Source organism: Balaenoptera physalus (genome assembly GCF_965194825.1).
Source record: "Balaenoptera physalus genome assembly, chromosome: 7".
In the NCBI taxonomy this organism is placed as follows: domain Eukaryota; kingdom Metazoa; phylum Chordata; class Mammalia; order Artiodactyla; family Balaenopteridae; genus Balaenoptera; species Balaenoptera physalus.
The window spans coordinates 68070069-68094750 of NC_138886.1; the positions used below are offsets into that span (position 1 = coordinate 68070069).

The 24682-nt window shown below is 41.6% G+C and overlaps 1 protein-coding gene across 3 annotated transcripts in view; it reads left to right on the forward strand.

Annotated features, from left to right (window-relative positions):
• ADAMTSL1 (ADAMTS like 1) overlaps window positions 1-24682 on the forward strand; it is a 473568-nt gene that overhangs the window by 274992 nt on the left and 173894 nt on the right. For all 3 annotated transcript variants that reach the window (XM_082467989.1, XM_082467990.1, XM_082467991.1), the window contains 2 exons: window positions 3095-3305; window positions 17487-17666. In XM_082467989.1, coding sequence (XP_082324115.1) covers window positions 3095-3305; window positions 17487-17666 — 391 coding nt within the window. The remainder of the gene's footprint in view (window positions 1-3094; window positions 3306-17486; window positions 17667-24682) is intronic.

Here is a 24682-nt window from a genome sequence, read left to right on the forward strand (position 1 = left end):
AGCACAGATTTTTCAGTCTTGCTAAGAATGGGGGCTAGAGAGATGAGCAGAAAGCTTTCTTCTAGACCCACTATTCAGTATGTGGTAACCAAAGCCTTTATGTGCTCAACTTATATCTTATCTAACATACCCTCTTATTTTGATGAAGCTTATATGTTTCATCAAAAGAGACGTGGTTGTCACTCTCACCACTATTATTCAACATAGTTTTGGAAGTGTTAGCCACAGCAATCAGAGAAGACAAAGAAATAAAAGGAATCCAAATCAGAAAAGAAGAAGTAAAGCTGTCACTATTTGCAGATGACATGATACTATACATAGAGAATCCTAAAGATGCTACCAGAAAACTCCTAGAGGATCCCACATGCCGTGGAGCAAGTGGGTCCGTGAACCACAACTGCTGAGCCTGCGCGTCTGGAGCCTGTGCTCCGCAACAAGAGAGGCCGCAATAGTGAGAGGCCCGCGCACCGCGATGAAGAGTGGCCCCCACTTGCCGCAGCTAGAGAAAGCCCTCGCACAGAAACGAAGACCCAACATGGCAATCCATCAATCAATCAATCAATAAATCTTTAAAAAAAAAAAAAAAATTAAAAAGGAAATCCTATATGTATATGTATAACTGATTCACTTTGTTATAAAGCAGAAACTAACACACCATTGTAAAGCAATTACACTCCAATAAAGATGTTAAAAAATAAAATAAAATTACAAGGGGAAAAAAAAAAAAAAAAAGAAAACTCCTAGAGCTAATCAATGAATTTGGTAAAGTAGCAGGATACAAAATTAATACACAGAAATCTCTTGCATTTCTATACACTAATGATGAAAAATCTGAAAGTGAAATTAAGAAAACACTCCCATTTACCACTGCAACAAAAAGAATAAAATATCTAGGAATAAACCTACCTAAGGAGACAAAAGACCTGTATACAGAAAAGTATAAGACACTGATGAAAGAAATTAAAGATGATACAAATAGATGGAGAGATATACCATGTTCCTGGATTGGAAGAATCAACATTGTGAAAATGACTATACTACCCAAAGCAATCTACAGATTCAATGCAATCCCTATCAAACTACCACTGGCATTTTTCACAGAACTAGAACAAAAAATTTCACAATTTGTATGGAAACACAAAAGACCCCGAATAGCCAAAGCAATCTTGAGAACGAAAAATGGAGCTGGGGGAATCAGGCTCCCTGACTTCAGACTATATTACAAAGCCTCAGTAATCAAGACAGTTTGGTACTGGCACAAAAACAGAAATATAGATCAATGGAACAGGATAGAAAGCCCAGAGATAAACCCACACACATATGGTCACCTTATCTTTGATAAAGGAGGCAAGCATATACAGTGGAGAAAAGACAGCCTCTTCAATAAGTGGTGCTGGGAAAATTGAACAGCTACATGTAAAAGTATGAAATTAGAACACTCCCTGACACCATGCACAAAAATAATCTCAAAATGGATTAAAGACCTAAGTGTAAGGGCAGACACTATCAAACTCTTAGAGGAAAACATAGGCAGAACACTCTATGACATACATCACAGCAAGATTCTTTTTGACCCAGCTCCCAGAGAAATGGAAATAAGAACACAAATAAACAAATGGGACCTAATGAAACTTAAAAGCTTTTGCACAGCAAAGGAAACCATAAACAAGACCAAAAGACAACCATCAGAATGGGAGAAAATATTTGCAAATGAAGCAACTGACAAAGGATTAATCTCCAAGATTTACAAGCAGCTCATGCAGCTCCATAACAAAAAAACGAACAACCCAATCCAAAAATGGGCAGAAGACCTAAATAGACATTTCTCCAAAGAAGATATACAGATGGCCTACAGACACATGAAAGAATGCTCAACATCATTAATCATTAGAGAAATGCAAATCAAAACTACAATGAGATATCATCTCACACCGGTCAGAATGGCCATCATCAAAAAATCTAGAAACAATAAATGCTGGAGAGGGTGTGGAGGAAAGGGAACACTCTTGCACTGTTGGTGGGAATGTAAATTGATACAACCACTATGGAGAACAGTATGGAGGTTCCTTAAAAAACTACAAATAGAACTACCATACGACCCAGCAGTCCCACTACTGGGCATATACCCTGAGAAAACCATAGGTCAAAAAGAGTCATGTACCAAAATGTTCATTGCAGCTCTATTTACAATAGCCAGGACATGGAAGCAACCTAAATGTCCATCGACAGATGAATGGATAAAGAAGATGTGGCACATATATACAATGGAATATTACTCAGCCATAAAAAGAAATGAAATTGAGTTATTTGTAGTGAGGCGGATGGACCTAGAGTCTGTCATACAGAGTGAAGTAAGTCAGAAAGAGAAAAACAAATACAGTATGCTAACACATATATACGGAATCTAAGGAAAAAAAAAAAAAAAAAAGGCCATGAAGAACCTAGTGGCAAGACGGGAATAAAGACACAGACCTACCAGAGAATGGACTTGAGGATATGGGGAGGGGGTGGGGTGAGATGTGACAGGGTAAGAGAGTGTCATGGACATATATACACTACCAAATGTAAAATAGATAGCTAGTGGGAAGCAGCCGCATAGCACAGGGAGATCAGCTTGGTGCTTTGTGACCACCTAGAGGGGTGGGATGGGGAGGGTGGGAGGGAGGGAGATGCAAGAGGGAAGAGATATGGGAACATATGTATATGTATAACTGATTCACTTTGTTATAAAGCAGAAGCTAACACACCAATGTAAGGCAATTATACTTCAATAAAGATGTTTAAAAAAAAAAAATTCACAACTAAAAAAAAAAAGAAGAGACGTGGTTGTGACCATTCTTGGTGATTTTGTGTGTAAAAATTGGAGGTTCCATTTTATCACCCTCTTTGTTTACTCTGAATGAATTCTAGAGCATGAAGGGAAAGGATGGGTTCTAGGTTTGGGATAGAATTCCTAGCCAATCTTGTGCTAGAACTTCCCAAATACCCAGGTAGGTGTTTTTACTCAATTAGGTAACGTTTGACGTCATGGGAACTGTTCTCTACACAAGTGCTCAGGGTGTCCTCTTCCTCTCTGGCTCTGATTTCTTCCCAGGTGGGAAATTGGCAAGTGGAGTCCATGTAGTCTCACCTGTGGGGTTGGCCTGCAGACCAGAGATGTCTCCTGCTCCCACCTACTTTCCAGAGAGATGAATGAAACAGTAATCCTGGCTGACGAGCTGTGTCACCAGCCCAAGCCCAACACGGTGCAAGCTTGCAACCGCTTCAACTGCCCCCCAGCCTGGTACCCTGCGCAGTGGCAGCCGGTGAGTTCTGGGGTTACCCAGTATTGGAGTTTGTGTTTGCAGCAGTGATTCGGGACAGGGAAAGTACTCTGTGAGAGTGTTGTCCCATTAAAGGACTGTTCGAGATCCGCTCATCCCTCCTTGCTTAGTACTCCCCCAACCTTATCCAAATCCAGATCTTTTCATTACAGTTACCAAGCTCTTTCTACTGTACTGCCCCCAGTGTTCTCCAAAGGCAACTCAAATGACCATCTCTTAACCTGAACATATTCATGACAAAGTTTTCACTGAGCTAAGGAAAAATTTTTTTCATAAGGACTGTGTGGTGGGTAAATTTCCATAAAGCCACATTTTCTGAATGTGTGCTTTTTCTAGCTTTTGCTATTTAAAATTCGAAGAGAGAAAGATACCAGGCAATGGCTTTTCTTTTTTTTTAAACATAATTCCTTAGCAAAATAGAACGTTAGAAGTCGAGCTAATTACAGACTTTTAAAATTTTCCTGATCCATGGGGAACTATTGTTTAAAGCAGGGGTTGGCAAACTGTTGCCCAAAGCCAAATCCAGTTCACAACCAATTATTGTAAATGAACTTTTACTGGAAGGCTGCCACACCCACTCTGTTGTGTGTTTTTTGTGACGTTCCTGCATTATAAGGGCAGAACCGCTACCGCTTGGTTGTGACAGAGACCATATGGCCCACAAAACCTAAAACATTTACTCTGCCCCTTTACAGAACAGTTTGCTGACCCCATTCTCAAGCATATATTATAATAATAAAAATACAATTATTTTATCCTCAAATCCTCTCCAAAATTAATATATATTTATCAAACTTTAGTTAAGTAGCCTTTTTGCATGCCTTTAAAAAATACAGGATTTTAGATTGATTACTTGGATAAAATCTTATTGTACAATTGCTTCCCTATTAGAATATCAGACGTAGTTTTAAAGTTGACAACAAAGGTCACAAAAAGTAAGCCTGAAAGGTGAGGGGGGACTTACATCTTCCTTTTACTGAAACAGTTTTTCACTCTCAGAAGTGTCCCAGTTAGAATGATAAATCATGTGGTCATCCCACTGAGAAGGAGAGAGGAATACAGCCTTGGTGCCGAGACAAAGAGCTACCATTTCCATGCGTCCTCTCTGCTTCTTCACAGCCAGTGGGCAGAGCCCCTTCCTTCTTCCTTCCCCTTCTTGGGGCTGTGATTTAGCAAAGTGCTCAAAGTATCAAACCGTAATGAGTGAGCAACACACTAACGTATAAAGCATCTAGAAACAGACATTGACTATATATATATATATATATCCTTTTTGAGCTTAAATGTACTATATGGCTAGGTTTGTAAAGTCCATGCTACTGTGTGATGGTTTGTGCAAGTCAAGAGAATGTTATATATTTTGAACATCTATGTACCATGTTCTGTTAAGAAATATATATTGTGACACACCTAATTGAAGTTAATCCTCACAATAGTCCAGTGAAAAGTAGATTTTATTGTCTTCATTTTAGTTACAGATGATATAACTGTGTCCTAGATATGGTTTTTCCCAAGGTCATAGAGCCTGGTCCAGAACCCAGGTCTCCTGATTTCTGGTGCATTTATACTTTTACCTTTAACTATACTTCAGCTTCATACTGCACCACTAACCCACGATAACACTAAGAAAGGATGAGGTCAGCCCAAATCAACCTCTACTGTTGAAACTAAGTCCCTGTATTATTAGTTTGTGTTGCCATTAAGTACCTAATACGTTCTGGGTAAAATGTTTATTGAATAACAAAATGAATGAATAGGTCAATAGTACTGCCCACAAGCCCTGAAATTTTTTACTTTATATCCTACTGATAGGTTTGTTTCATAGTTGTAGGTCATAATATTGACCGTGAAAGTCAGTGAAACACCAACCTCTTTCAGTAGCCACACATGCTGCTGAATAATGGCAGTGACCTATGCTGTTTCTTTCAGTTTTTACAGCACATCCATATACATGACCTTTTCCGGTCTGTTGCCAACACTGCCACCCCCATGCCCCGTGGCCCTGTTTGAAACAGTTGATTTCTAAAGAGTCAATTACTCTTCCACTTTCCATTGCCCTTGGGCCTGTTAAGACATGAATTTATTTTGAAAACTTTTTATATTTCCTTCCATTTGGGAGAAGACTTTGAGATGAGTTGGATTTAAGTCCATTTTTCAGATAGGGAAAGTAATAGTAAAAACACTTTGAAGTTTAGCCAGTGAACCACTGACTATACTTTATTAGGACCTTTAAAAAGATCTTTTTCATACCCAGTACATAAAGATCTTTTTCATACCCAATGCATAATAATTGGGGAAAATATTCAAACATAATAAGAAATAAAGAACATAGAAAGTGAAAGCCACCAGGGATTCTATCTTCCAGAGAAAAATCCCTGTTAAACATTTGGTGCATAGGAATCCTTGGTCACTTTTAGGAATCTCTCTGAACCTAGAGGAAACAATAGACTATTCTTCTTATATTATTTCATAGAATCCTACTTCTTTAGTTGAGTTTTGTAGGCAAAATCAGCTATTACTGACCACTTATTAGGAGAGAGGAAGTCATTGTTTATGCTTATGGAATAAGTCAGGAGTAATTTAAGCGTCTCCAGGCTAATTGGCTGTTGTCCTAGGATGCCACTTAGTTAAGACATCAGCTGTTGACCATCCATTTGCCCGGTCAGCCCTCTGGTCCCTTGGCAGTCCTTGCTGGGAGAGGGGACCTGCAGTGCACTTACATGGTCTTTTCCATTTAGCTGCCTGGATATACCAGGAGATAGTGCTGAGGTCTCTAATCCTTCAATAGCCAGTTTAGGGTCTTTTTTCATATGAAAGAAAAGAAGAGGGTGGATCAAATGCTTCATTGAAAGGAAGACAGATAACAACCTGATGGACATTGGCCTGCCTGAGGAGAGAAGCTCTCCCTCCTTGCTTTTTGAATATTGGGCTACCACTGACCTCACGCGTATTACCTATGCTTTTCTTTCTGGGGAAAAAAACATAAATTATGTAAATTGTCATTTACCAGCTAAGAATGCAACCTCCTTTGTCCTTGGTAGAGCATTTGCCTGACAAGTAACAAGTAGCCAAGATTTTCACATTTTATAGGTCTGAGGAGACAAGTATGGAGTCCAAAGATTTATGTTAACGTTTTAGTTTAGAAACAATTATGCAGAAATGAAACACAGATCTAATTTCTAATTCTAGCTTTGGGTTTTAGGGGGCCATCTTTATTTCAGTTCTACCTCTTACTCACTACTGCATCCCTTGGTTTTCATCTTTGGTCTTGTGTGAAGGACTCACTTAATATTTATCTTTATCATTTTAGCTACAATAGCTTGTTGAGTTATTTTGGTTGGCTTCTGAAACACTTACATATTTAGTGCATTAGTCTCCTGAATCCTGTCTAATTTATTAAATATACACACATATTCTACCTCCTTCTCCTCCTCATCATCTTTGGTGTTGGCCGTATATTACTTTTTTAAATTTTTTATTGAAGTATGGTTAATTTTCAATGTTGCGTTACTTTCTGGTGTACAGCAAAGCAATTCAGTTTTTTTTTTTTTTTCAGATTCTTTTCCATTATAGGTTATTACAAGACATTGAATATAGTTCCCTGTGCTATACAGTAGGTCCTTGTTGTTTATCTGTTTTATATATAGTAGCATGTATCTGCTAATCTCAAACTCCTAATTTATCTCCCCCCACTACCTTGCCATCCCCTTCAGTAACCGTAAGTTTGTTTTCTATGTCTGTTAGTCTATTTCTGTTGTGTAAATAAGTTCATTTGCACCACTTTTTTAGATGCCACATATAAGTGATATCACATGATATTTGTCTTTCTCTGTCTGAAGTCCTCCATTTAATATGATAATCTCTAGGTGCATCCATTATATTACTTTTTATACACTTCACGAGAGATCATTTTCACAACTAGTGTGTTCCAGCACCATGATTGAGAACCACTGTTACAGACGCATAAGTCATTCGGAGACACCTTGATCATGAGAGTCTTCTGCTAGGATTTTTTTTCAGTGACTCTCCATTGCCATATAATAAAGCCCAATGGCTTAGTCAGGCCTTCATCCCTCTGCACGTCTACCCCTGCCCATCTCTTAACTGTGGTTCTCCCATCCCTGCTTGCGCATTCCTTCTGCCCACGCTTCTCCCTGCCCACCCGCAGTTCCCCTCCCCTCTGCCTGTCAAAGCCGGCAGGAGTCCCACCTCTCGCACCAGGACTCCTCTACTGCCCTCCTGCTCTGCAGCCACGCGGCGTTCACGGTCAGTGCTGCTCATTTAGTCACATACCACCTTACCTGCTGCTTTCCCGTGACTCCTGAGTTAGACCATCAGGTCAGTAACAGCGGTAACCCAGTCTCAGTGAGAACCCACCACGCCCATGCAGGTGTGTAAAGCATAGAGAACGGTGCTGGGAAGGTCCATGGCAAGTGTGCCTGTTCATTTATGGAGCACTTGATACATTTCAGAAGCTTCTTCTTATTCTAAAAAGAGCAGCACTTACGATGTATCCAGTGCAGTTCTAGGAACTTTTTTTTTTAATTTTTATTTTATATTGGAGTATAGTTGATTAACAATGTTGTGTCAGTTTCAGGTGTACAGCAAAGTGCTTCAGTTATATATACACATGTATCTATTCTTTTTCAAGTTCTTTTCCCATTTAGGTTATTATACCCACTGCTGTATTTGAAATAGGAAAGATTTTTTTTTTAAATAAATTTAATTTATTTATTTTTGGCTGCATTGGGTCTTCGCTGCTGCGTGCAGGCTTTCTCTAGTTGCGGTGAGCGGGGACTACTCTTCGTTGCCGTGCACGGGCTTCTCACTGCAGTGGCTTCTCTTGTTACGGAGCACGGGCTCTAGGCGCACGGGCTTCAGTAGTTGTAGCACATGGGCTCAGTAGTTGTGGCTCGCGGGCTCTAGAGCGCAGGCTCAGCAGTTGTGGCGCACGGGCTTAGCTGCTCCGCGGCATGTGGGATCTTCCCGGACCAGGGCTCGAACCTGTGTCCCCTGCATTGGCAGGCAGATTCTTAACCTCTGCACCACCAGGGAAGCCCAGAAAGGATATTTTTAATGCTAATCTAAGAGTAGATTAAAATCATTTTTTAAAAGATCACAAAGGAGGGAGTTAAGGTTGGACATATGCTCATATCTATAGCAGGGTTCCAATAACACTCATTAACTCACTTTTTAAAAAATTTTATTGGAGTATAGTTGATTTACAATGTTGTGTTAGTTTCAGGTGTACAGCAAAGTGACTCAGTTATACATATATCCACTCTTTTCTATTTTTAGATTCTTTTTCCATATAGGCCATTACAGAGTATTGAGTAGAGTTCCCTGTGCTATACAGCCAGTTCTTATTAGCTATCTATTTCATATATAGTAATGTGTATATGTCAGTCCCAATCTCCCAATTTATCCTCCCCCCTCCCCTTATCCCCTGGGAACCGTAAGTTTGTTGTCTTCATCTGTGACTCTACTTCTCTTTTGTAACTATAGGAAATTTACTTTTATTTTTAACTCATTTAGTCTTCACTATCCTTGATGTGATAGTTACTACTCTGATCCTCAGTTTACAGATGAGGAAACTAAAGCACTGTGAGGTTAGCGTGAATTCAGACTTTATTTAGTAGAGGTCATTCTACTGCTCTTCAGTTTATCTTTTAATCCCTACGGCAATCCTTTGAGGAAACAAGGCTCAGAGAGGTGTGTTTGTCCCGGCTCACATAGCCAGTAAATGGAAAAGGGATCTGTTTGAGTAAAAATCCATTCTTTTTTCCACTATGCAGTGCAGCATTCTCAAAACCTTTTTACAATTTGCCCTAAAGTGTTAAATTGTGAGGAAATCTGATAGCAGCTCACAAATCAGCAGTTTACATAAAACTCAGTATTGGTTGCATTATCCAGGGTAGTTAATCTGTGTATGTTTCCTCTTGCTGCTGTAACAAATTACCACACACTCGGTGGCTTAAAAGAACATGAATTTATTATCTTATAGCTCGGGAGGTCAGAAGTCTGAAATCAGTTTCGCTTGGCTAAAATCAAGGTGTTGGCAGGTTTGCATTCCTTCTAGAAGTTCTAGGGGAGGATCTGTTTGCCTTTTCCAGCCTCTAGAAGCTTCTGGCTTCCTTGGCTCATGGCCCCTTCCTCCAGCTTCAAAGCACTTCCCTCCAACCTCGGATTCTGTCTTTATACCCTCTCTGTCTGACTCCAGTCCTCCTGCCATCGTCTTACAAGGACCATTGTGACTACGTCAGGCCCACCTCGATAACCCAGGTAATCTCCACATCTCAAGATGTCTAACTGAATCCCCTCTGCAAAGTCCCTTTTACCATGTCAGGTCAAATGTTCACAGGTTCCAGTGATATGGACATAGATATCTCTGGGGTCATGACTCAGCCTGCTTCAGTCTGCTAGACTGTGGGCTGATGAGCCTATTTGTCTCCATTAGCACAAAGTAAAAGTCTGCCTTCTACTCCTCTTGCCACTATTTATGAGCTCTGTAGGCATCAATCTTATTTGTTTTTATTCTAAAAAAAAGAAAAAAAAAAACTTTAAAACAGAAATGATAGAAAAAGAGAAAGATTAAACTGAAATGAATGAGAGAGTCCACTCTGAAGCATCATTTCTATTTCTCTATATGGCCTGTGTTTTATGTGCAGGATTGTGTCCACCCGCTGTATATACATATTGCTCACATCTGTGTAGAGACTGAAACAATCACCACAGCCCCTATTTTCCCCCCTTGCTTGAAACTGTGATTATGTGGCCACTTACCTGTAAACCTTTTTCTTTTTTTTTAAATCAGGGTTACAATTCAGAATGCCTGTAGTTTAGCTATGTAAAAAGATATATGAGAGAAGAGTCCCTGCTGGTAATATTTAGGAAAAAAAAAAAAAAGAGAATTTTAATAACTATAAATACTTGAGAATTAAATTTTTCATTTAGATTTAAACACACCACACAGAAAAGAATGACTTTGATCTGGATTAGAGGGCTGAATTCTGGCAGAAAGAGGCAATGTAGTCATCAGTTTTGTTATATACCAGTGACTAAAATGTAAATCCTCATGAGTTAGAGACCATCTTTATTTAAAATGTTGTATCCAGGGAGGAAAAAAATCTATTGGGATATTTATCTTAGTTTTTAGTAGTGTCTTTCATAAAGAAATGGATGCTTGATCCTACCTCTAGAAGCAACAATAAATGTCAGACTTCCCTGGTGGCGCAGTGGTTGAGAATCCGCCTGCCAATGCAGGGAACACGGGTTCCAGCCCTGGTCCGGGAAGATCCCACATGCCGCAGAGCAACTAAGCCCCTGCGCCACAACTACTGAGCCTGTGCTCTAGAGCCCGCAAGCCACAACTACTGAGCCCACGTGCCACAACTACTGAAGCCCGCAGGCCTAGTACCTGTGCTCTGCCACAGCAGAAGCCACTGCAATGAGAAGGCTGCGCACCACAACGAAGAGTAGCCCCCGCTCACCGCAACTAGAGGGAGCCCGCATGCAGCAACGAAGACCCAGCGCACCAAAAATTAGTTAATTATTAATTAAAAAATAGATAAATGTCAGCAAAACAGAGATCAGAGTTCACATTTCACAGGTGAAGTGTTTTTGTTTTTATTTATTAGCAGAAAATTCTTTTTAACAATTGCTCTGAATTTTAGTGGGTATGTTAGCCCATGCTTCACGAAGTAACAGGAATATTAAACCCAGAAGATATGCTGCACACCCCTTGCACTTCCAGGATTAAGAAAGCTTAATCGATATTAGATTAACTAGATAATTTTAATTCACAAAGTGGCCCATATAGAAATTCTGTTCTTATTTAATAATTTTGTTTAGTAAGGGAGATTCCAGTCCTCATGGTTTTTTTTTTTTTTTTCTGAACCTTCCTTCAGAAGGTTTGACTTAGTTTTGCCCACTGTTATATACTAAACACTCTCTAATTGTCCTTTGAACCTCTCAACCTCATATATTGCAAAGTTACCTCAAATTCTGAAGGTCTAACGTCAAGCTCGATAACACACCTACCTGCCACCTTCCCCCGCAGGCCTGGCCTTCCCTCGTGGACCTCGTGCTGTGGGTAACACCACCATCTAGCCTGTTCTCCAGCGAGAAACTGGTGCCATTTCAGCCTCGTTTGTCCTTCATATTCAGTCAACACCCAAGTCCTGTTGATTCCACCTCCTGTATCTTCCCAACCCCCCAATGCTCTCTTCCTCTCTCATCCTTCTGCCACTGCCTTGGTTCCAGGACTCACAACTAACCAAACTACTACAAACAGCCTTTTACTTGCTCTCCCTGTACTGTCTCACCTAACTCTGATCTGATGTTTCCCAACCTGGTATCAGTGGTTCTTTACTACAGGCCCTCTGTCAAGCCTTTAAAATATTAATATGTGCTTAGAACCCCCAAATAGAGGTATGGTGTGCATTGTTGTTTAGACTTATTTGACAACGAAACCTTTTCTCCGTGGCACACCTATTAACATCTCACAGGGTGGTACTCTTTGGAACCCATTTTCCTTTGCCACCTGAGTCATTTCTGCAAATTGGATCGTGTTACCTCCTACTTTAAAACCTTTAATGACACCCCAGGGTCTTAAGAGTATGTCCAATTATGTCCAAGGCCCTTCACTGTCTGCCGCTCATCTGCCTTCTCAGTCTCCTTTCCCAATTACACGTCCCCATGAACCCTAAGCTGTACCTTCTCAGGACTCCTCGGACGTGTGTGAACATGCTGTGTTTCTCTGTCTGTGCACACGTGGTCTGACTCTGCCAGCGCTCCTATCTCCCTGGTCAACCCTTTCTGTGTCACTTCTTCTGCAAAGCCTTCCCCATCTTTTCCGTAAAGACTTGGTTGCACTCTCCTCTATATTCCCTCTTTTGTAAAACTGATCACACCTTAGGGTAAAGTGCAGTGACTGGACTGAGGCGTAGTGACCATCTTAAGTCATCTTAAGTCCCCAGCACCTAGTACAGTGCCTAGCACTCAGCAAGTACTCCGGAAATGTTTGACGAAAGAATGAATGAGCGAATGAAGAAAGGAATGAAATGAGTTAGAAGCTAAGCAGAGCACATCATGTTAAAACTGGCAACTTGACCTTGGAAACAGAATGTAGACATCACTTTGTGTTGGGCTCAATGTGTGACTTGAGGCACCAAGGAAGCGAACTCAGCTCTCAGTGAATTGAACTGTCAGCATGAAACCAAAAATGTCAAAAGAGGCAGAATTTATGAATGTGCTGATCATGGGGAAATCCTTAAAAATACAGGACACTCAGGCCATTGTATTTTTGTATAGAAACGTAACTTTTACGTGTTCCTCATGTTGTATTATTTTTACTTTTCTTATAAAACTAATGAACCCATGACCTTATATCATGAAATATGCATGGCAACAAGGATAAGCAATATAAATGCTATTTTGGGTTATTTATTCTGTTTATGGAATATATTTTAAAACAATACCCATTACCAGAGATCTACATCTTCATACCACAATATTATTTTCAATGATGATTCATAAAGCAAACATTTTTCATTGCATTTTATTTAACTTCTCTTGCTGCTGCTTTTTTTTTTAAAATATTTTCTTTCCTTTTTTTAAAAAAAAATTTTATTTATTTATTTATGGCTGTGTTGGGTCTTCGTTTCTGTGCGAGGGCTTTCCCTACTTGCGGCAAGTGGGGGCCACTCTTCATCGCGGTGCGCGGGCCTCTCATTATCGCGGCCTCTCTTGTTGCGGAGCACAGGCTCCAGATGCGCAGGCTCAGCAATTGTGGCTCACGGGCCTAGTTGCTCCGCGGCATGTGGGATCCTCCCGGACCAGGGCTCGAACCCGTGTCCCCTGCATTGGCAGGCAGACTCTCAACCACTGCGCCACCAGGGAAGCCCCTTGCTGCTGCTTTTAAAATCTTTTCTCCTTTGCATTCTGCCTCTCACGTCAGAGCTATCGGCCTCACCACGTAACCTTGACCAGTTCACAAAGCCATCACAGACTTTGGAACCTTTACTAATTTGAGATTTCACCTTCTACAATTTAAAAAAAAAAAATGAAAACCACCTTTTCCTCGGTGTACATACCAGGGAAACTTTTTGAGCGAAGTTGAGACAAGCATTTAAAAGCCAAATCCCTGACGACATTAACCCAGCCAGAGGGTTGTCTGCCGTCCCTGGAGGATCAGAGCAACCCGCAGAGCACGCACTGCAGCTGGCGGAAACCCACTGCTGACTTGCTTAGAAGAGGCTTCTGGCTAATGATAAAACAGTCCGATAAAAGGTGGATGTTCAGCCCATCAGCTGGATGTTTGTTTTACATCTTTTCAGCATCTGGCTTGTTGGCTCTTTCATTCATCCAGTCATCGGCTCAACAAACATTTATGAAGTGTACACTCTTTGCCAGATGCTATACTAGGCACTGGGAAATAGAAAGATGAATACGTTCCCTTTCCTCAAAAGTCACATAATCCTATGTGAATGCAGGGAGGCGGAGGAAACTAGCGGGCACATAAGCAACCAGCCCTAATAGGGGATGTGCAGTACCCTTCCAGGTCAAGGTGGGGTGGGAGGTGACTTATACACCATGAGGCAGAGGGGTTAAAAGAGGCTTTCCTGAAGAAGTGGCCGGTGAGCTGGGCCTTCAAGGATGTCTTGGAAGTTTCTGGATGGACAGAGAGGTGAAGGGCATTGCTCCCAGAGTGCACAACGTGATCAAAGGCCTGAGCAGAGGTGGCATCTGTGGGCCCAGGGAAGGGCAGATTGTCCACTGCAGCTAAAGCACCAGCCCACAGCAGGCCGGCAAGGAACGTGGCTGAGAAGCTCAATGCAGGTCAGACTGTGAGGGCCCTGAAGGACATTCTCAGGATTCTGACTTTATCTTTGGGTGTTGAGAATTTCCTGCAAGTTTTCTGTGTAGGTCAAACTTCAAAATAGCAAGCTGATTTTTTTTTAACTTTTCTTGCAGCTGTTTTGCCATACAGTTGGCACAGAATTCCATATAGTGTTAGGGGGGAATCATCTGAGGGTCTGTCCCTTAAATCAGGTCCTATCTGCAAAGTGACAACTCAGCTCTGTTATTTTAAGTGAGTGGTCACATTCTATAGCACATTACAACGTCACTCTTAAAATAAAACCAATTATTTTCATCCGCTCCTTAATTTGAAAGAGAGAAAAAATTAACCTGCATTTTACCTTATTGCCACATTCAGTAAGATGCTTAAATCTGAACGCTGTTCTTATTCAGCTACCTGTTTATATTGGGAGCATTTATTCAAATTGGATGGACACCCATACACCTTATAAGATACTCCACACAACCACTGGCTCTAACAGAGGCTGCTCTGGGTCCCAGGTTTTCCCCTCCATGTTTATTTTATTCCCATTGGAAATGATGGAGGGGCATTCATTTGGAGAGATGGTTCTCAATCCTGGTTGCATAGAATTACCTGGGAGGTTTAAAAAAAATTTTTTTTTAATTAAAAAAATTAATGTCTGGGACATATACCCCAGAGTTTAATGGATCTGAGATGGGGCCCAGGACTCAGGACTTTTTAAAAGCTCCCAGTGGTTTTAAAGTGCACCAGGGGCTTCCCTGGTGGCACAGTGGTTAAGAATCCACCTGCCAATGCAGAGGACACAAGTTCAAGCCCTGGTCCGGGAGGATCCTACTTGCCGTGGAGCAACTAAGCCCGTGTGCCACAACTACTGAGTCTGTGCTCTAGAGCCCGCGAGCCACAACTACTGAAGCCCGCGAGCCACAACTACTGAAGCCCGCATGCCTAGAGTCTGTGCTCTGCAACGAGAAGCCACTGCAGTGAGAAGCCCGTCCACCGCAACAAAGAGTAGCCCCCGCTCTCCGCAGCTAGAGAAAGCCCGCGCGCAGAAACGAAGACCCAACACAGCCAAAAATAAATTAATTAAATAAATTTTTAGAAATAAATAAAGTGCATCCAGATTGGGACAACTGAATAAGAGGGTGACAGCTGGGCCACAGCAGTGTTCTGACTCTACTCAGGAGCACTGTATCACCATCCTCACCTTGACTCTGGGTACACAACCCCCTTGCAGTTCTGACTCCAGCCCACTGAGCACAGACCCCCATGAGTTCGGAGAGGCCAGTGCTGCAGCACGAGAAGCTCCTACAGCACAAACGCTCAGCCTTTGTATACCCAGGCCTAATTTCTCAACAAGCACAAGGGCAGCAGATTCAAGAAAAGGGACTATTCTTGAAGAAAGCAGAGCACGCCTTAGAGTTTTAAAATTAAATCCCTCCACCCCGAGAACAGAGCAGTCATGGTTGATAGATTAGCTAGGGTTAGATTTTTTTTTTCTTTTCCCTATTTCTTAGCATTTGTGCCTGTGCCTCCTTTTTTTCATTTTTTAAAAAATTTTTATACAGTTTTTAAAGGTTACTTTCCATTTAGTCATCCCAAAATACTGGCTATATTCCCTGTGTTGTACTGTACATCCTGAGCCCATCTTACATCCAGTAGTTTGTATCTCCCACTTCCTCACCCCTATATTGCCCCTCCCCCCTCAACTGATAACCACTAGTTTGTTCTCTGTATCTGTGACTCCGCTTCTTTTTTGTTACATTCACTAGTTTGTTGTATTTTTTAGATTCCACATGTAAGTGATTTCATACAATATTTGTCTTTCTAGCTAGAGTTAGATGGACTAAAAATGACAGGACACCCAAAGGCATAGTGGCTTAGGTAAGAGAGAGAAGTGTTTTCCTCCTAGACACACACAGGCCATCCAGGGCCGGTATGTTGGCTTCACCCCCAGGAAGATAGGCTGCTTCCCTCCTTTTGCTTATCACTATCCAAGGCGGAAGGTTAAATTTTAGACATCGTGTTCGTATTCCAGCCAGCAAGGACAAGGCGGGAAGGGGAAAATGCCACATTCTCTTTTTGTGTGTTTTTCCTTGAAGTTGCACACAACATTCTACATATATCCCTTCGCCCAGCACTTAGTCTTGTGGCACCTTCAAGGGAGGTCAGCAAATATAGTCTGTATGCCAACAGGTCTTGTGCCCAGCTAAAAACAGAGGGTTGCTTTGCTACCACAAGGGAGGAACAAAATCCTGGCATAACGGCCTCCTGCCCCTCCTCGGGCAACTGGATGATAACAACTATTAAATTACATGTAAATGGTGTGTTTGATTGGGGTCCTGCTGAAAACCACTAAAATGAGGTGATTTTTCTTGTGTCCCAAATTTCCATGGGTCTTGCTCCCACTGCCCTAAAAAAACACCAATCCTACAAGAAACGTGTTCCAGGGAGTCCTTCGGAAAACCAAGCCTCAAATCTACCGCCCCTCCAATAGGGTAGAGTGGATGTTTACACTTAGAGAGAGAGGAAGTGCCGCCTTCTCTGCAGGTTAATTCCTCCAGATCTACACTGGTGGCAGCAGCTCTCTCTTGTTCATTCTGGAAGCAGCACAGATTATTTTCACTGGGTCATATACATATTTAACCCTCTATTATATAACCTTTTAAACAGTTGTCTTGGGTGACTGCAAATCATAGTTTAGAACCAACTTTTCTTTTTTTTAACATCTTTATTGGAGTACAATTGCTCTACAATGTTGTGTTGGTTCTTCTGTATAACAAAGTGGATCAGCTATACATATACATATATCCCCATAGCTCCTCCCTTTTGCGCCTCCCTCCCACCCTCCCTATCCCACCCCTCTAGATGGTCACAAAGCACCGAGCTGATCTCCCTGTGCTATGCGGCTGCTTCCCACTAGCTATCTATTTTACATTTGGTAGTGTATATAAGTCCATGCCACTCTCTCACTTCGTCCCAGCTTACCCTTCCCCCTCCCCGTGTCCTCAAGTCCGTTCTCTACATCTGCGTCTTTATTCCTGTCCTGCCCCTAGGTAGAACCAACTTTCTAAGATTTAAAGGCCCGTGAAATTCCTGGGTGCTCTAGCTACATACTTGAGATTAAGAGCAGAGGGTGAGAACTTGCTACAAAATTCATTTCAAGGAGAGGAAGCAAAATCCTTTGGGCTGGTTCCTGGGTATTCTTCCTTTTCTTTTTTTTTTTCTTTTTTCACTCTTGAGTCAAGCCAAGGCTAAGGTAAGAATTAGCAGTCAAATGTGCTACTGTCCTACGCAGGGTCTGCTTTCTCTTCCTTCCCCAGTGTTCCAGGACCTGCGGAGGGGGCATCCAGAAGCGCGAGGTTCTTTGCAAACAGCGCATGGCTGATGGCAGCTTCTTGGAGCTTCCAGAGACCTTCTGTTCGGCCCCCAAACTGGCCTCCCAGCAAGCCTGCAAGAAGGATGACTGTCCCAGCGAGTGGCTGCTCTCTGACTGGACAGAGGTAGGTATGCTTCTCAGAAGGAGATAACAAAAGAGGCATAAGGAGGAGAAGGCACCCAAACTTACAGATACGGAAGGCAAGAGGAGAACAAAATAATCCTCCTAACACTGGGGAACAGAGTTTTGTTTTTTTAATTTTTATTGGAGCATAGTTGATTTACACTTTTGTGTTAGTTTCAGGTGTACAGCAAAGTGAATCAGTTCTGCATGGAACAGAGTTTGTGTAAGCACTGATACCATATTGTGTAACTAGATTTTAACTAGGCTGCAGGGATGGGAGTTAAGCAGCCAGCCCTCACTCAACCGTCAGAAGCAGGGAATTGTTAACGGGCCCTTCGCGGAACAAAACCAGGCCTCATTCATTCGTACTATTCGGGCCCAGGATTCTACTCAGAACACCGGGTTCTTCCTCTACCTTCACTCCTGCCTTCTTGACCCCCCTGCATCTCATACTCCCAGATGTTTCTAGTCTCTCCTCAGGAAAGGCAAAGCCTCTCTAGTTTTTCTCTTCCAAGTTACTGGAGAATGAGGCACATGATTTATTAGGAAAAGAAGGCCAAGGAAATCCCGCCTCTTTCCTGTCAGTTTCCTGGCTCCAAAACATCAACAGCTTCCCAGCAAGAGAAGTTGATTTCCCCCGTTGCCCTGCATCTGGGGAGATGGCTGCGTCGGCATTACCGTTCCTGACTTACCTCCTAAGTTAGGGATAGACCCCCAACTAACCTACTTCTCTAAATCATTCCTACTTGAACACTAGCATGAACTAATTCACTGATACCCAGCTTCAACTTGTTTTCAGCCTCTCCTCCTTCTTTGACTTGCCTGCAACTCCCCCAGCTTCATGGGCCTATGTGCCTTTCATAGAGAAATCCCCTTCGCAAGCAGATACAGCCAAGAACAGAATGACGAGGCCTGAAGTGAACATCTCTGTGTCCCAGGCAGATTCGAGCCCCTCTCCTTTCTTTCACAGAAGCATCTGAACTGGCCTTGGTGATCTCACTGCCTCCTTTTGCAGTCTGTCCAACTCACAGGACAGAGCTGCTGCTGGTTAAAATACATCACAGAGGGGAAAGCTGCCTCTGAAAATTAAGATGCCATGTCTTTCAACCTACATTCTGAGAATTCTTGCCCTGTGTTTTGTCAGCCCGTGTAGAGGTCCATCAGACGGTGCCTGCAAAGGGCACTGAGATTGAGAGGTAACCGACGTCACCATAGATTTTGTAATTTGGCAGTAAAATTGCCTTCTGATGGTAGCTCCCCGCAAATGGCTCAGATCAGAAGGGGCAATGATTGTTATTTCATCCTTTAGAAATAATTTTGTTTCAGAAGGATAAAAGATTAAATGTGTGGAATGAGCGTACCTGTATGTGCATGTGTGAACGTGTTAGTGACAATTTTTCCATGGAATGTTGATTTGGGGTGTGGTATCATGTATGAAAAATCATTAACAAAGCTAGCAGTGCAGACGAGGGCACTGATGTATCTGCCAAGTAAGTGACTCTAGATGAAGACTTCCTCCCAGGGGCGTAGTGTAAAAGGCGCTGCTCTTCTGAGTCTGTCGGTGATAGTCTTCCATGAGTGGGATGCTGAGAAAGGGACTTGTGTGTATTAGAATTGTCCTCCCAACTTCCTGGAGTTTGTGGCCTCTGAGCATATGGAACATGGAGAAAATCTGAAGGAGGGACCTTGTGATTAGGCACTAAGGAAAGGAGACTGCTGCATTGCAATCCCATGGGTCCCATTAAGTAAAGGAGACCTTTAGAACAGTATCACGTGTAGTTAAGAGTTCAGACTCAAAGACAGGCAAACTTAGGTTCAAATCCTGACTCTGCCACTTACTAGCTATATAACCTGGGCTAGTTACTTAACCCTTCTAGGCCTTAGTTTGCTTAGCTAAATATTGGAGATGATAATAGTGTTCACTATCATGGTTATTGGAAGCCTTAAAAATTAAATGATGCACATAAAGTGCTTTGTGTCTAGTAAAAGTTAACCCTTATTATTGTTATGACTTTCTTCCATCCCTCCTCATTGTCGGGAAAAGGAGAGGAAATAAAAGAAAGCACTTGACTGGCTGGACCCAGGATCATGACCAAGGCCTCCCACAAGCTTTGCTGGTCTTCCTAGGAGGTGGAAGTTACATTTGGGGAACTAGGAAGAGTTAGCCCTTATCCAGGGAATGTTACTAGGTTCTGCATTATCTGGGCTGATGAATGGAAATTCCAAACATTGAGAAGGGGCTGGGAATGGTGGGATTTTAACCCCGATTCACTGGGGTTAAACTCAAGCTGGTGCCATACAAAAGTGCTCCTGGAGGTGTTCACAGGGTTTCCAGTTGCCCCTATCATCCCAACAACCCTTCCCTTGGCCCCTCTGGCTGGGATGAGACGTGCATTCCACACACCCCCACACGACTCCCCTTGGAGAAAGGAAGACCTGGATGATCTATGGGTGTTTTTCATCCTTAGCTATCTGGGCGCAATCTCATGGTTGCTGCACAGAATCCCTCAGAGACAGAATTAAGCCAAAGTTTTAAACACTTCAAATAAAATTACTTTCAGATTCTATTCTGAGGAAAGGCCTCTCAAAAGGCCTTACTTCTTTTCTTTAAAAGAAACACTTGCATCTCTTGAAAGAGTTGGCTATTCATTATTTTTAAGTCATATTTTTACAGAAATTCCTCCCTCACAAAAATATAAAAGAAATTAAACTCAATTTTCAAGCTACAAGGAACTTAGGAGATCCTATAACCTAGTTGTTCTTTTAAAAATTAAAGCCACAAGACCCTTTTTTCCATTGAAATGTTATTGTGAAGCCAGAAGTCTAAAACAGAACAAATCAGAGCTGTTTTGGTTGAAGTACGGGGTAGGTTGGGTAGGGGTCCCGGATCGCTAAGTGGTTGGGTCTCCAGACCACCTGAGAAGCCCCTAAATCACTTGTTCAACATAGTTAAAAAAACACAGTTTGAAAATCCCTGCTCGAGTATAGTTTCCCTGTTTTAGAGATGTGGAAATTGAGAGAAATTTAGAAATTGAGAATTTTAGAGAAAGAACTAGACTTGACCAAAATCCTAAACTCGTCTTCTGACACACAGTCCATTTTTCCATTTTTCTACTTGGCAGCACTAAAATGACCAGGCTTTTAAAATTTCCAGGCTCTTTACCCCCATCCCACCTGATCCCTGGATTCGATGCTGTCATTTACAATAAAGTAAGGGATAGGTGGAATCTGGAATCCACGATCATCAGGGAACAAAAGCAACGGGCTTGATTCTCATCCCTGTTTTTTGCGTCTTAAATGTCTTTCAGGGTGGTGGACATCACAGTGCCTTGCGTGGAATAGTTCATTTCCATGGGCTAAAATATAAAACTTAGATACATAAGATAATATTTTTTGGTTTCTACTGTCATTTTTCCAGTTAACGTGGCATGCTGCCATGACCCTAGTTCAAGCCGTTATCATCTCAAGCCTGGACTACCGTGGCAGCCTTCTTAACTGACATCCCTGTCTGCCATTCATCTCCTACTCCCATTCCTCCCAGACACTGTTGCCAGATTAACCTTCTCAAAATACCTCTTTCATCATTTCACTCCTCCCTTTAATGGCTCCTCATTGCCTTATGGACCAATTCCAAACCTTCTGTCTGAAAATTAAAAGTCTCCAACATCTGGCCCCAAACCACCTCTTGAGCTCCTGACACTCTCCACTTGGCCCCTCTGTTGAGTCAAACTGGTTTAGCTCTGCCCGCAGGCCTGCCTTGGCCTTGTGCACTGAACTCTTCTACCTTGATTCTGGTTATTTCCCTGACTCCCATGCTTATCCCTGGTTCTCTACACTCATCCAGACTCCAACCATCTTCCAGATTAGGCCAGGAAATCACTAGTATACCATAAGCATTCACCAACTGTTAGCATTAATATTTTAATACTTCATTTGACTTTGAGTTTTATATTTTTACTAAATTCTTTTATTACTATATAATTCTTTAAACAGCTTTATTGGGGTATAATTTATATACTATAAAATTCGACTTAGCATAATGTCTTCAAGGTTTATCCATGTTGTAGCACATTATCAGAACATTCCTTCTTAGGGTGGAATAAAATATTCCATGATACAGTTATACCACATTTCATTTATCCATTCACCAACTGAGGGATATTTGAGTTGTTTCCACTTTTGCCTATTAAGAATCATGTTGCTATGAACCTTAGCATACAATTCTTTATATGTTTTCATTTCTCTTGGGTAAGATACCTAGGACTGAAATTGCTGGGTCATATGATAAATGTATGCTTCACTTTTTAAAAAACCCTCAAACTTGCTTTCTAAAAGGGCTGTGCTATTTTACATTCCCACCAGCAATACAGGAAGGCTCTAATTTTTCCACATCCTCACTTATAATAATAATACTTATTGTTGTCTGTCTTTTTGATTATGGAAATTTTAGTGAATATAAAGTGGTATTTCATTGTGGTTTTGATTTCTATGTTCCCTAATATACTATTTCATTTTAACAGTGCATTTGTATTTCTTCCCATTATTTGATGACATCCCCTTGAGGTTAGGAACCATTTTGCACATTTTGTCCCATAGCATTTAGCGCCCCACCTCAAACAAAGTAAATACATAAGAATTATCTGATACTTGACATTAAAGTATTATAATTTATTTGTAAAGGAAGGAGAAAGGAATTAGCATTAACTGAATGTCATTTCTATGTGTGAAATTTTAAAATATATTATCTCATTTAATTCCCAGCCTTGCAAAATAAATATAAGAAGTGGTAACAGACTCAGAGAGTTTAAGTGACTTGCCACCTAGTGAAATACTGCGTTGGACTCTTTGACTCTCTAACTCTAAAGCCCAGGCCACAAAAGTAAAAACAGGGAGCCCAGTGGGAGGGAGGGCCCCCACCAGCCGAAGCTGCAACCGTCCTTGGAACCACGGGCCAGATGTTTCAACAAGTAAATTAAAGACAAAATGGAAAAACAAGGAGGTTTGTGCCTGAAATCATGTTGATGTGAAACCAGGGATGGCCACCCTGGGCCAGTTTCCTGAAACCTGGACCTCAAAGGCCACTTTTATTCAAACAAAGAAAGGATTTTTCCATTTGGAGGTCAACATGTTAGAGCCGTGCAGCTGACAGGGTCTTGGTGCTCCGGCCTGATGTCAGGGCTGAGACTCTGAGGTGGGAGAGCCGAGTTCAGGACACTGGACCACCAGAGACCTCCCAGGCCCACATAATAGCAATCGGTGAGAGCTCTCCCAGAGATCTCCGTCTCAACGCTAAGACCCAGCTCCACCCAATGGCCAGCAAGCTTCAGTGCTGGACACCCCATGCCAAACAACTAGCAAGACAGGAACACAATCCCACCCATTAGCAGAGAGGCTGCCTAAAATCATACTACGTTCACAGACACCCCAAAACACACCACCAGACGTGGCCCTGCCCACCAGAAGGAAAAGATCCAGCTCCACCCACCAGAACACAGGCACCAGTCCCCTCCACCAGGAAGCCTACACAAGCCACTGAACCAACCTCACCCACTGGGGGCAGACACCAAAAACAATGGGAACTACGAACATGCAGCCTGGGAAAAGGAGACCCCAAACACAGTAAGTTAAAAAAAATGAGAAGACAGAGAAATAAGCAGATGAAGGAGCAAGGTAAAAACCTGCCAGACCAAACAAATGAAGAGGAAATAGGCAGTCTACCTGAAAACCAATTCAGAGTAATGATAGTAAAGATGATCCAAAATCTTGGAAAGAGAATGGAGAAAATACAAGAAACGTTTAACAAGGACCTAGAAGAACTAAAGAGCAAACAAACAATGATGCACAACACAATAAATGAAATTAAAAATTATCTACAAGGAATCAATAGGAGAATAACTGAGGCAGAAGAATGGATAAGTGACCTGGAAGATAAAATCGTGGAAATAACTATGCAGAGCAGAAAAAAAAGAATGAAAATTGAGGACAGTGTCAGAGACCTCTGGGACAACATTAAATGCACCAACATTCGAATTAAAGGGGTCCCAGAAGAGGAAGAGAAAAAGAAATCATCTGAGAAAATATTTGGAGAGATTATAGTTGAAAACTTCCCTAACATGGGAAAGGAAATAGCCAATCAAGTCCAGGAAGCACAGAGAGCCCCATACAGGATAAATCCAAGGAGAAACACTCCAAGACACATATTAATCAAACTATCAAAAATTAAATACAAAGAAAAAATATTAAAAGCAGCAAGGGAAAAGCAACAAATAACATACAAGGGAATCCCCATAAGGTTAACAGCTGATCTTTCAGCAGAAACTCTGCAAGCCAGAAGGGAGTGGCAGGACATATTTAAAGTGATGAAAGGGAAAAACCTACAACCAAGATTACTCTACCCAGCAAGGATCTCATACAGATCCAACAGAGAAATTAAAACGTTTACAGACAAGCAAAAGTTAAGATAATTCACACCACCAAACCAGCTTTACAACAAATGCTAAAGGAACTTCTCTAAAGGCAGGAAACACAAGAGAAGGAAAAAACCTACAAAAACAAACCCCAAACAATTAAGAAAATGGTAATAGGAACATACATATCAATAATTACCTTAAATGTAAATGGATTAAATGCTCCATCCAAAAGACATAGACTGGCTGAATGGATACAAAAGCAAGACCCGTATATATGCTGTCTACAAGAGACCCACTTCAGACCTAGGGACACATACAGACTGAAAGTGAGGGGATGGTAAAAGATATTCCATGCAAATGGAAATCAAAAGAAAGCTGGAGTAGCAATTCTCATATCAGACAAAATAGACTTTAAAATAAAGACTATTACAAGAGACAAGGAATGACATGACATAATGATCAAGGGATCAATCCAAGAAGAACATATAACAATTGTAAATATTTATGCACCCAACATAGGAGGACCCCAATACATAAGGCAAATGCTAACAGCCATAAAAGGGAAAATCGACAGTAACACAATAATAGTAGGGGATTTTAACACCCC